Here is a 14,677-nt window from a genome sequence, read left to right as displayed (position 1 = left end):
GGGGAGGGGGAGGGGAGGGGAGGGGAGGGGGAGGTGGGGATGGAGGTGGAGGTGGGGATGGAGGTGGAGGTGGGGATAGACATGGTGATGGAGGTAGAAGGAGATCCCGATAGATATGTACCTTAATTGTAGTCGTGTGTGCCCCAGGGTATTCTTTTTCTTCCAGTGTTGACCATCTTTCTATAAACTTAGATACCATGGCGTCATCATAGTCCACTATCTGAAATCCAGAGACGTTTGCACCTCCAAACTGAATTTTTAATAGATCTCCATCGGTAAATCCCTGGACAGAGAACATATTTATGTCATGCTTTCTATTAAGAACCAAACAGAACTGAACGTTAAACAAATAGCTCTATACATCGTGGTTTTACAAATTTCAAAGAACTCATGAGGGAGATAAAAAGCCTAGAGTAAACGTTTCATATATTTTAACAGCCAATATTCTTCCCCAGCACCGAGCCTCATCCTGGTCACAGTGAGTCCTTAATCAATGATTGTTTATTGGTCATACTTACATAAAAGTTCTCTGTGTTATTGAGAAATCTTCCAAGGATAAGGACTGGGTTTTATTTACTGTATCTACAACAAAGCACCACCAGATACTTAAACATTAAGCTACTTCTCCAAGAGCTACAACATCGTGTGATGGTTATTTCTATTTAAATTGTTCATTCTCTCAGGTGACATAAAAACCTTTTAAATGAGAAGGGAAGGTACCAAATGCTTTGTCATTATTTGAGAACAATTAAGCATTTTCACTTTAAGCATGAAACTTAGTTTTTATAAAATGTATTAAATTTTAAAAATCCACTTCTACTGCATTGTTAGAATGAATTCAGTCATTACTGAAACTATCATATAGTGTTTCCACTGATTTCAAATCTTGTGCTGCCATAAATTATATCTCAGTTTGGGAGTACATTCTCTGAAAGATGAAATCACAATTTTAAAAAGTCACAATTATAAATATTTTCATCTTATACACTTATTCCTTATTATCACACAGAAGAACTGGAAATATTTTGACTAAAATATGAGAGCCTTTTCTTTGTTGTTGATATTAAAAATATAGTTTAATATTATTTGTGTGGAGAAGGATAATTACTCTGTTATTGGCTCATATTTTTGCTTTTTCTTTTTATCAAATAATGCAAATAGAGGAAAATGTATACAACAAAAATCATAGATTTTCTGTTCTGACCCACGCATGCCTCAGTTCAGCTGCTTCAAAACAATCAATTTCAGTAATTTTTGTTTTTCGTGCATTTACCTCTGTAATTCTGCATGACACATTTTTGCTCTTCTTTCCTAACTTACCCATGTTAGATTCTCTTCTTCAGTTTATACTTGTGCCAGATGAGTATGTAAGTCTCATAAGCAAACCATCTATCTCCTCAGCCATTTTAATGTTCACTGTTTTCACAGTTAGAATTCTGTTTTTCAGAGCAAAGCCAAATAATGTGCTTGGATTGCATTTTCCTTCTTGAATAGTATTTTATTCTAATGTTAACGATTGCTTCATTGTTTTCACTACTAGAGCTTTCTCTATACCTATTCTTATTGTTTTTCCAGTTGCTCCATGTAAAACTTTTCATGTTTATACGGGTCAAGCTTTTTTCAAATAAAATATTGAAACATATCAAGTCATCTATCTTCTCCCCTGCATCCTGGAGCCTTTCACCTTAATGCTGCAATCTGAACGGTTCCTCTTTCATCTGCTCTGCAATTGTTCTCCTGAAATGCCCCTTCCCTTCTTTTCTGAGTAGCTTCTCTGTTTTCTCCATCACTTTTCTCTCCTGTTTTACTCCTTTCTTCAGCTAGAGTCCTTAGTAGTCTCCCGAGACACATGGAGGTACCTTTTTTGAGACACTGAATGTCTGTAACTACCTTCGTTTTCTCTGACACTTGACTGGTATTTTGGCTGGGTATAGCATTTTAAGTTGAAACTCTGATAATCTGAAGGCATTGTTCTACTGACTTACTGTTTCTACTGAAAAATACAATAGCATTATTTCTAATTATTTTTTGTCTGTGACCTGCTTCATACTGCTTCCGGCTTCCCACCTGTCATAAACTTTAAGGTCTTCTATTTATCTCTGAAAGTTCATGGTGATATTTTACGAAAGAAAATACTTTTTTGTCTTTCATTATTGTGTGTACTCAACAGGCAGATTTATGTCATTTAGTACCGGAAATTTTTCTGAATGTTTCTCTGATAATTTCCTTCCCCTGTTTTCACTATGTCTGTTTAGAAGGTTTATTAATAAGACATTGCAACCCCTAGATTAAACGTCTGAGTCCCTCAGTTTTCTCCACATACACTGTTTTTTATTGTATTGTCATTTTGCCACATGATCTGGAAGGTTTTCTCAACTTTACCTTCAAACTCATGTAATTTTACTAGTTATTCTAGGAAAAATAAGTTAACTTCCCAGAGCTCTTTCTCGTTCCTGGATTTTTTTTTATAGCAGCCTTTTCTCCTCTTTATGGATAACATATTTTATCTTATTTCTCTGAAGATATTCTTACAGTTTGATTCCTGCCTGCCTTGTTTCTGTGTACTTGTTTATTTGTATTGCATCCCTCATGGGAAAGACTTTTTTCTCAAATGTCTGGTAATGCTTGGCTGTCTAAGAGGAAGATGCTAAAACATTTCTTGGAATTTCTATGTGCACGGGCAGGGCGGGTTGATGAGTGAGCCTCACAGTAAGGCAGAGTCAGGTGGGCGGATTGCAGGGCTTTTTGTCTGATTCCGAAGGGCTGAAGAAATGAGAATTGGATCCCTTATGACTGCTTCCTCATCCTTTATCCCTTTTAATGACATATCAGGAACTGAACTATAGCCTGTGCTTGGGGAGCCTAATCAAGCATTCAGCAATTTCTGAAGAAATAAGTCACTAACAATATCTGAGGATTTTTCTATCTTTTACAACCACTTCCTTTAACACCCATTAGCCACTGGACATGGAAAAAGGGACATTACCAATCAAGACTTTGGAAGATGAAAGCCCTTCAACTTTGGATGGCATTCTCCAATTTTAAATGTCACTGAAATTTTCAAGTGCCCTAGAGATTCTCAGAAACTGCAGCACTCTACAGATTCTTTGAATTTACTGATTCACTAGAAATTCCATATGGCGAGGATACCAAGTATTCAGAGAAGGAAAAACACAACTTGAATTCAGATAAAATGTTAGGCAGATTTCTCCCTATAGCAGCGTGACAGCAGCAAGAACTCGCTTTCATTTTTGAACCTTTTTACATTGGTCAATCAAACACGTTTCCTTTTTCACAGCATCTAATATCAACTCTCAAATTGATGAATCTCCTTCTGCCATTTTTTTTTTTTTTTTTTTTTTTTTTGCGGTACTTGGGCCTCTCACTGTTGTGGCCTCTCCCATGGCGGAGCGCAGGCTCCGGACGCGCAGGCTCAGCGGCCATGGCTCACGGGTCCAGCCGCTCTGCGGCATGTGGGATCCTCCCAGACCGGGGCACGAACCCGTGTCTCCTGCATCGGCAGGCGGACTCTCAACCACCGCGCCACCAGGGAAGCCCTCTGCCATTATTTTTCAATGTCCCAATATAATCTTCTCCATCTGGACATTTTTAAAGATCACAGCTTTCGGTGTGGCCCTGTGCTGTTCATCAATGGCACAGTTCACACAGGGACTGACTGTCCAGGCTGTTCCCTGCACAGAATGTGGTTCTGGAAAGCCTGTTAACAGAGCTTCACTTATTTTAACTCTCACTTCTCTGGTCGGGACTCATTTAGGATCTATAAGCCATGTTATAAGGGTAAGTTCTAAAAAATTATTATAGTGATGAGCCATTTCATTGCCAAACAGAAATTTTATCTTGAACAACCAACTTCTCCCAATATCATGTAGGTTTGAGACTGAATATTCTTTATCACTGGTGCCACTTTCTAGTGAAAACAATATTTATCACTTGTAAGGTTGTGGGGTTTTAAAATCTCTCCATGACTACTGGAAATAATGTCTTGTGATATAACAATCTAATATTCCAGAAGCAACATCATAAATCCTCATCTGTATAAATAGGAAATTTTTCACAGTCCTATAATGCTATTGAGAATACACTCTCATTCTCTGCTTTTGTCGCTCTTTTAATCACCTTTTTTTCTGAGGCTGGGGAGTAACGGAGCCCTCAACTGCACAGAATCATACTTGTTTAAAGAACGTAAACCTTTGCAGCAGGGGAGCCTCAAGCTCACGTTAATGCCGGTCTAAAAACTATTTTGAAAAAAGAAATTTCTAGTGGTAGTTCTAAATTGACTTTGATCATACTTAAGAAGGGAGATACTATTAATCACGGAAACGTTTCAGTATAATCTTAATTTGAGGGGAATCTCAATGAAAAAGTGATCAGCTACAGTTATTCAATTTTCATTGTGCTGCTTATATAGTAAGTAGGAAATCAGACATAAATAATACACAATATATAAATATTCTGGGTATTTCCAGGCTTTATTTTGCACCAAGACATATTCTCACAAATGTGCATTTCAAATATTATAGACACTAAGAACTTTAAAGAAATGGGCAAAGGGTAAAGTTTATAAATTACAGTGACAGTGAGAAACAAGGGGAAATTTGGACACTTAAATTTTATATCTTTTTGAAAATTTTCCCTTAGTTAAAATACACCTTTAACACAAAGTATAAGCTTGTCAAATATTGTTCTATAATTTCTCACATCATTTATAACAATAGGAAATTGATTAGAAAATATGAAATGGAAAGTAAATCTAAAACGTAACAAATTCAGAAAAATATCTTCACTTCTAATTGATCGATATAATCAAAATATGTTTTTAAAAATACCACTGATAAATGCTGGCCATAAATTATTTTTGAATTAACAGGCATCTCTATTAAAATAAAAAATGTCATTAATTCACCTACCAGATTTGCAATGATGTAATGGTACCCTTTAACATGTTTTCCAATGGTGATAACCTAACAAAGATAAAGAAACAAATGTAAGTAATGTAAATGTAAAATTACTTATGTTATGACCTAATTCAGAAAATAAATTTTATCTACTGTGTTTCTTGATAGTCTACAATGAGTCATATTTGATAAAATATAATTATCAAATTCAGATAATATTTCTCTCAGAAAAAAGTAACCATACATTTTAGTGCTTTATAAATATTATCTTTCAAGAAGTCAATAACTAAACAAAAGTGATTACCTTGGTTTCGTTAATAGTGAAAATAAGGTTTCAATATTTTAAGAAATGTGAAACCAAAAACGTGTTGAATCCATAATAAGTCATAATTTTATTCCTACAAAAGCTATTTTTTTTCTTTTCAGTGAAACAGACAGCTGAACCCAACATCTGAGATTTTATATTCACAATCTACATTCAGAGATAAACACAGAGTTTATAGCAGTACATGGGTTTTAAAAGAATATTAATAAGCATATAACAGAATTGTTATTTAGATCTATAAAATAAAATTCCAATCTTAAGAATCTTGAAAAACTTATAGTCTAGTTCAAATGAACATTGTTATTTCTGGTTTAAGGCAGCAAAATATCAGAGAAGCTAATTTTTCTCCACAAATCTAAGTCAAAAATCATGGAACAAGTAGTCATTTGGTAATGCTCACAACAGTTTTGGACATTATTGCATCAACTGGACTCTTCACTGATCTATATCACTTATATAGAGAAGTAGGTAAAATGGCCACGCTGTAGTCCTGGTACTGAGATACTCAAATGTAATTTCTATTTTTAAGAAAATAGGCACACTAATGGAAAGCATTAAATGTTATTAAAAATTGAAAAGATTAGATCCCCTCCCTTACTGAACTGTTTTGGTGGCTTCCCCTTGCTTTTATTAGCATAATGTATGAAATCCTTCACATACGAAGTTCAGGCCCACCTTCTCACTCTCTATACTAGAGCCACACGGCCCTCTTTTTGTTTCTTTGTGCAAAAAGAGCTTCTTTCCATCACCTCAGGGCTTTCATAGATCCTGTTTCCTCTTCTTGGAAGGTTCCCTCCACACCATACCCTTTGTCTCTTAAGGCACAGTGAATCTCAAACCCAGTGTTACCTCCTAGAAGACTTCCCTCCTTCATCCCAGGCAAAGTCAGGTGCTCCAAAGCAACACACTTAGTCAAAGAGCAAGGGGAGGGCCAGATCCTAGAAGGATTCCACCATATGTTACTTTGATAGTACACGGTCACAAATTTGGAAGGGAGTTAGGCTTATCTTATTTTTTAACTTATTTTTTTGTAACACAACTAAACTGCTTTTTCCAAGAAAATGAATACTCTGTGTTGAAGGGAGAATTTTGAAGAAAAGATGTCCTCCTGAATGAAAAATATATTAATCAGCATCAGCTGAACTGAGACGGTCATGCCCCTCATATTTCCTACTGGCATCTGTTGATTGTGCTTATTGGTCATTCTACTTTCATAATCGTGCATGTTTTCCTTCTGGGAATTAAGAAAAAACATAGTATTAATGGTGCTACCAGAAGTAGAAGTAGTTGAGTTTAGTGTTCATTGAGAAAAAGGAGAAATATGAAAAATGGTCTAGCCTTACTTCTCTCTAAGAATTAGTATCAGCCATACCATCATATCTTTGCTTTATGGAGCCATTAGTATTGCATTAACAGTAGTAAATTTATGTTAATTTCTAAATGTTTTTGATGTCTGAGTCCTTTCCCCACATAATCACAACTAGAAATAAGTGTCTCTAAAGTTTTATTGAATGATAAAATACTCATAGACTAACAGCGTTTAATTATATTTCTAACTTTAAGCAATTATGAATATAAAGTTTCATCTCATCTCCGTTCTCTTGACAGAGTAAGTCAAAAGTGTTTCCTTTTCTTGGAATATACCTCAACCCCACTTTCTGCCCGGTAAACTCTATTCCTTGAAGGCCTCCCATGATCTCCCAATCGAAATTATTTTTTTCTCATAACATCCTGTTCTGTTCATTCATAGTATGTACCATTACTATAACTGCATATTAATGTAACTATGAAACATCATGGCTATTCACCTTGATGGGCATGCCTGTTCTGTTTAACACTACGTCTTGGATCTCCTGCAGTGCCTGTCTGGTAAACATTAGACACTCAGGGAAATTCACTGAACAAACTATTGGAGGAATCCAAGCCAGCCAGCCAAGTGGTACCCATTCATACATCTTCCCACCCCTGTTAAGACAGGTACTTCCTCCTGCATGCTCTTAGACCACATTGCATTACAACTTGTAATACTGCAGTGTTTATTGTGTGTGTACATTTTCCTTCCCCTTTAAACAATGAATTCAGAAGGTAAAATCAAGACCCTTACCTTTCTTTGCATCCCTCATTCCAGACACATACAATGTCCTCAATAAATCCACACACTCACATAATACATTCAAATAAAATATATGTGCAAAATACTGTGTACATTTTGAATGGATGTCCATATGGACATTTATTTAATCACGATCATATATTTGCCACAAAAAATGTCATTCCATGAAATAATGCCATTTGCAGCGACATGGATGGACCTAGAGATTATCATACAAAGTGAAGCAAGTCAGACAGAGAAAGACAAATATCGTATAATATCACTTATATGTGGAATCTAAAATATGGCACAAATGAACGTATCTATGAAACAGAAACAGACTCACAAACATAGAGAACAAACTTGTGGTTACCAAGGGGGAGAGGGGTAGGGGAGGGAAGGATTGGGAGTTTGGGATTAGCAGATGCAAACTATTATATAAAGAATGGATAAACAACAAGGTCCTATTGTATACCATAGGGAACTATATTCAATATCCTGTGATAAACCATAATAGAAAAGAATATGAAAAAGAACGTATATATGTGTGTGTGTATATATATATATATATATATATATATATCTGAGTCACTTTGCAGTACAGTAGAAATTAACACAACATTGTAAATCAACTATGCTTCAATAAAATAAATTTTTAAAAAATTCCATTCCACTCATGCAGCTTAATATCATCAAAACAAACAACCCAATCAAAAAATGGGCAGAAGACCTAAATAGACATTTCTCCAAAGAAGACATACAGATGGCCATGAGGCACATGAAAAGATGTTCACCATTGCTAATTATCAGAGAAATGCAAATCAAAACTACAATGAGATATCACTTCACACCGATCAGAATGGCCATCATCAAAAAATCCACAAACAACAAATGCTGGAGAGGGTGTGGAGAAAAGGGAACCCTCTTGCACTGTTGGTGGGAATGTAAATTGGTGCAGCCACTATGGAGAACAGTAGGGAGGTTCCTTAAAAAACTAAAAACAGAGCTACCATATGATCCTGCAATCCCACTCCTGGTTATATATCAGGAGAAAATCATGGTCCAAAAGGATACATGCACCCCAGTGTTCATTGCAGCACTGTTTACAACAGCCAAGACATGGAAACAACCTAAATGTCTATTGACTAGAGGAATGGGTAAAGAAGATGTGGCACATATATACAATGGAATATTACTCAGCCATTAGAAAAGAATGAAAAAATGCCATTTGTAGCAACATGGACAGGCCTAGAGATTGTCATCCTGAGTGAAGTAAGACAGATAGAGAAACAGAAATATGGTATGATATCCCTTATAAGTGGAATCTAAACAGAAATGATACAAATGAACTTCCAAAACAGAAACAGACTCACAGACTTAGAGAATGAATTTATGGTTACCACGGGGGAAGGGATAGGGAGATTGGGATTGACATGTACACATTGTTATAAAATAAACAAACAGATGACGAATTCAATAACTGAAGAATACACTAGAAGGAATCAATAACAGAATAACTGAGGCAGAAGAATGAATAAGTGAGCTGGAAGACAAAATGGTGGAAATAACTGACAAGAAGAATATAGAAAAAAGAATGAAAAGAATTGAAGACAATGTCACAGACCTCTGGGACAACACTAAATGCACCAGCATTCAAATTATAGGGGTCCCAGAAGAAGAAGAGAAAAAGAAATGGTCTGAGAAAATATTTGAAGAGATTCTACTTGAAAACTTCCCTAACATGGTTAAGGAAGTAGTCACCCAAGTCCAGGAAGCACAGAGAGTCCCATATGGGATAAACCCTAGGAAAAACACAGCAAGACACATTAATCAAACTATCAAAAATTAAATTCAAAGAAAAAATATTAAAAGCAGCAAGGAAAAAACAAAGATAACATACAAAGGAATCCCCATAAGGTTATCAGCTGATTTTTCAGTGGAAACTCTGCAGGCCAGAAGGGGGTGGTAGGAGATAAAGTGACAAAAGAGAAAAACCTAAAACCAAGATTAACAATTAAGAAAATGGTAATAGGAATATACAGGCTGATAATAACCTTGAATGTAAATGGATTAAATGCTCCAACCAAAAGACACAAACTGGCTGAATGGATACAAAAACAAGACCCATATATGTGCTGTTTACACGAGACCCACTTCAGACCTAAGGACACATACAGACTGAAAGTGAAAGGAAGGAAAAAGATGTTTCATGCAAATCGAAATCAAAAGAAAGCTGGAGTAGCAATACTCCTATCAGATAAAATAGATTTTAAATAAAGACTGTTACAAGAGATAAGGAGGGACACTACATAACGATCAAAGGATCAATCCAAGAAGAAGATATAACAATTATAAATGTTTATGCATTCAACATAGGAGCACCTCAATACATAAGGTAAATGCTAACAACCATGAAAGGAGAAATCGACAGTAAAACAATAATAGTAGGGGACTTTAACACCCCACTTTCACCAATGGACAGACCATCCAAACAGAAAATAAGTAAGGAAACACAAGCTTTAAATGACACAATAGACCAGATAGATCTAATTGATATTTATAGAACATTCCACTCAAAAGTGGCAGAATACACTTTTACCTCAAGTTCACATGGAACATTCTCCAGGACAGATCACATCCTGGGTCACAAATCAAGCCTCAGAAAATTTAAGAAAACTGAAATCTTATCAAGCATCTTTTCTGACCACAACACTATGAGATTGGAAATCAATTATAGGAAAAAAACTGTAAAAAACACAAATACATGGAGGCTAAACAGTGCACTACTAAATAACCAAGGGATCACTGAAAAAATAAAAAAATACACAGAAACAAATGACAATGAAAACACGATGACCCAAAACTTACGGGATGCAGCAAAAGCAGTTCTAAGAGGGAAGTTTATAGCAATACAATCTCACCTCAAGAAACAAGAAAAATCTCAAATAAACAATCTAAACCTACACTTAAAACAACTAGAGAAAGAAGAACAAAGAAAACCCAAAGTCAGTAGAAGGAAAGAAATAATAAAGATAAAATCTGGTTCTTTGAGAAGATAAACAAAATTGATAAACCCTTAGCCAGACTCACCAAGAAAAAAAGGGAGAAGACTCAAATCAACAGAATTAGAAATGAAAAAGGAGAAATCACAACTGACACAGCAGAAATACAAAGGATTATAAGAGACTACTACAAACAACCATATGCCAATAAAATAGACAACCACGAAGAAATGGACAAATTCTTCAAAAGGTACAATTTTCCAAGACTGAGCCAGGAAGAATTAGAAAATATACACAGACCTGTCACAAGTAATAGAATTGAAACCATAATTTAAAATCTTCCAACAAACAAAAGTCCAGGACCAGATGGCTTCACAGGCGAATTCTATTGAACATTTACAGAAGAGTTAACACCGATCCTTCTCAAACTCTACCAAAAAATTGCAGAGGGAGAAACAATCCTAAATTCATTCAATGAAGCCACCGTTACCCTGATACCAAAATCAGAAAAAGATATCACAAAAAATGAAAATTATAAACCAATATCATTGATGAACATAGATGCAAAAATCCTGAACAAAATACTAGCAACCAGAATCCAATAGCACATTAAAAGGATCATACACCATGATCAAGTGGGATTTATCCCAGGGATGCAAGGATTCTTCAATATACACAAATCAATCAATGTGATACACCATATTAACAAATTGAAGGATAAAAACCATATGATCACCTCAATAGATGTAGAGAAAGCTTTTCACAAAATTCAACACCCATTTATGATAAAAACTCTTCAGAAAGCGGGCATAGAGGGAACCTACCTCAACATAATAAAGGCCATATATGACAAACCCACAGCAAGCATCATACTCAATGGTGAAAAACTGAAAGCATTTCCACTAAGATTAGGAACAAGACAAGGATGTCCACTCTCACCACTCTTATTCAACATAGTTTTGGAAGTCCTAGCCACAGCAATCAGAGAAGAAAAAGAAATAAAATAATACAAATTGGAAAAGAAGAAGTATAACTGTCACTGTTTGCAGATGACATTATACTATACATAGAGAATCCTAAAGATGCCACCAGAAAACTACTAGAGCTAATCAATGAATTTTGGTAAGGTTGCAGGATACAAACAATGCACAGAAATCTCTGGCATTCCTATACACCAACGATGAAAAATCAAAAAGAGAAATTAAGGAAACACTCCCATTTACCACTGCAACAAAAAGAATAAAATACCTAGGAATAAACCTGCAGAAGGAGGCAAAAAGACTTGTACTCAGAAAAGTATAAGACACTGTTGAAAGAAATCGAAGATGACATAAACAGATGGAGAGATATACCATGTTCTTGGATTGGAAGAATCAATATTGTGAAAATGACTATACTACCCAAAGCAATCTACAGATTCAATGCCATCCCTATCAAACTACCAATGGCATTCTCACAGAATTAGAACAAAAAATTTTACAATTCGTATGGAAACACAAAAGACCCCGAATAGCCAAACCAATCTTGAGAAAGAAAAACAGAGCTGGAGGAATCAGGCTCCCTGACTTCAGACTATACTACAAAGCTACGGTAATCAAGACATTATGGTACTGGCACAAAAACAGAAATATAGATCAATGGAACAGGATAGAAAGCCCAGAGATAAACCCACGCACATATGGTCACCTAATTCATGACAAAGGAGACAAGAACATACAATGAAGAAAAGACAGCCTCTTCAAACAGACAAAGGGTTAATCTCCAAAATATACAAACAGCTCATGGAGCTCAATATCAAAAAAACAAATAATCCTGTTAAAAAATGGGGGGAACAGACGAGATCAGGGAGGGTGGGAGGGAAGGTGACGCAAGAGGGAAGAGATATGGGAACATATGTATATGTATAACTGATTCACTTTGTTGTAAAGCAGAAACTAACACACTATTGTAAAACAGTTATACTACAATAAAGATGTTAAAAAAAAGAGTAATACAGTTTGTGAAAAATTAACGTGATGATAGAGGGTATTAATTTAAGAATAATGACATGGAGAAATAAATCATTTATCATATTAAAAAAAAAAAGTGGGGGGAAGACCTAAATAGACATTTCACCAAGGAAGACATACAGATGGCCAAGAGGCACATGAAAAGATGCTAAACATCACCAATTATTAGAGAACTGCAAATCAAAACTACATTGAGGTATCACCTCACGCCATTGAGAATGGCCATTATCAAAAAATCTACAAACAATAAATGCTGAGAGGGTGTGGAGAAAAGGGAACCCTCCTGCACTGTTGGTGGGAATGTAAATTGATACAGCCACTATGGAAAACAGTATGGAAATTCCTTAAAAAACTAAAAATAGAACTACCATATGACCCAGCAATCCCACTACTGGGCATATACCCTGAGAAAACCATAATTCAAGAAGAGTCATGTACCACAATGTTCATTGCAGCACTGTTTACAACTGCCAGGACATGGAAGCAGCCTAAGTGTCCATCGACAGATGAATGGATAAAGAAGATGTGGCACATATATACAATGCAATAATACTCAGCTATGAAAAGAAAAGAAACTGAATTATTTGTATTGAGGTGGTTGGCCCTAGAGTCTGTCATACAGAGTGAAGTAAGTCAGAAAGAGAAAAACAAATACCATATACTAACACATATATATGGAATCTAAAAAAAAAAAAAAATGGTACCGATGAACCTAGTTGCAGGGCAGAAATAAAGAGGTAGACATAGAGAATGGACTTGATGACATGGAGTGGGAGGGCAAAGCTGCAGTGAAGTGAGAGTAGCATCGACATATACAGACTACCGAATATAAAATAGTTGGCTGGTGTGAAGTAGCAGCATAGCACAGGGAGATCAGCTCAGTGCTTTGCCATGACTTAGAGGGGTGGGATAGGGAGGGTGGGAGGGGGACGCAAGAGGGAGGGGATATGGGGACATGTGTATGCATATGGCTGATTCGCTTTGTTGTGCAACAGAAACTAACACAGTATTGTGAAGCAATTATACTCCACTAAAGATCTATTAAAAAATAAAATGGATAACCAACAAAGACCTACTGTATAGTACAGGGAACTCTGCTCAGTGTTATGTAACAACCTAAATGGGAAAATTGTTTGAAAAAGAATAGATACATGTATATATATAACTGAATCACTTTGCTGTACAGCTGAAACTATCACAACATTTTTAATCAACTATACTCCAATATAAAATAAAAAGTTAAAAAAAAAAGATTAAAAAAAATTCCATTCCATATATTCCCAGTTTCTTTTGTAGTTTCTCTCTTCTAGTTCTGGAAAGAATTATTTTCATATAGGCTTTCAGCAACTTGTATTATGATGAGTCATGAACACCTAAATTTTTAAAACAAAGACTAACAACTATTATCAAAATTCAGTTTTAATGAGAATCTCCTCTGAAATTCAAATGAGTTGTTAGGTTCACATTTGAACAAGAGGCCTTCGTGTTCAAAACAATCCCAGCTTCCTCTCCGGAGACAAAAATCAAGACTGTTCTACTGAAATGTTGACCTCTCTAACATAAAACATTTAGTTTGTTGTCATAACAAGCTAGTTTTATTCAGTTATTCAATATTTCATGAGAGATCCAATTTGTATATCTTAGGCCCTGTATTATTCTATAACAATTAAGGGTTCATCAAGGTTTATGTTTGCAAAATGCTTTGTTTTACAGATTAGTGAACCTAATTTTCTCCTCAAAGCCTAAGAAGGGCCAAGATATGCATACTTTTTTTTTTTTTTTTTTTTTTTTTTTTTTTTGTGGTACGCGGGCCTCTCACTGCTGTGGCCTCTCCCGTTGCGGAGCACAGGCTCCGGACGCGCAGGCTCAGCGGCCATGGCTCACGGGCCCAGCCGCTCCGCGGCACGTGGGATCTTCCCGGACCGGGGCGCGAACCCGTGTCCCCTGCATCGGCAGGCGGACTCTCAACCACTGCGCCACCAGGGAAGCCCGATATGCATACTTAATTGTGTATTTTTCTTCCAATCCTATATTATTCCAAGGAATAATTTTATATACATATTTATGTATGTAAGTGACATACATAAACGTATAACATATATATATAATTATTCCAAGGAAAATATTATAAATGTACATTTTCAGCCGGAAAAGAAGCAGATACCAGTGGAGGAGACCTTAGGCAGTAAATGCTGATGCTTTTTACCACCAGCTCTGGTCACCTACCCTACCTGCATAACACAGCGGATTTTATTTCTACGGTGTGGAAATCACTGCATGGCCGTCCCATCCTGAAAGAGCTTAAAAGGAAGCAAGGTGATGTGATGAGCACA

General features: G+C 36.0%; 1 protein-coding gene across 3 annotated transcripts in view; it reads right to left on the bottom strand.

The window, feature by feature from the left end:
* GRIA2 (glutamate ionotropic receptor AMPA type subunit 2) overlaps positions 1–14,677 on the bottom strand; it is a 176,615-nt gene that overhangs the window by 73,629 nt on the left and 88,309 nt on the right. For all 3 annotated transcript variants that reach the window (XM_055085779.1, XM_007109898.4, XM_055085780.1), the window contains 2 exons: positions 4,929–4,982; positions 122–283 (listed from right to left, as the gene is read on the bottom strand). In XM_055085779.1, the coding sequence (XP_054941754.1) occupies positions 122–283; positions 4,929–4,982 (216 nt within the window). The remainder of the gene's footprint in view (positions 1–121; positions 284–4,928; positions 4,983–14,677) is intronic.

The sequence above is a fragment of the Physeter macrocephalus genome, chromosome 7, assembly GCF_002837175.3.
Source record: "Physeter macrocephalus isolate SW-GA chromosome 7, ASM283717v5, whole genome shotgun sequence".
Taxonomy (NCBI): domain Eukaryota; kingdom Metazoa; phylum Chordata; class Mammalia; order Artiodactyla; family Physeteridae; genus Physeter; species Physeter macrocephalus.
This window is presented reverse-complemented; position numbering and strand designations above follow the sequence as displayed.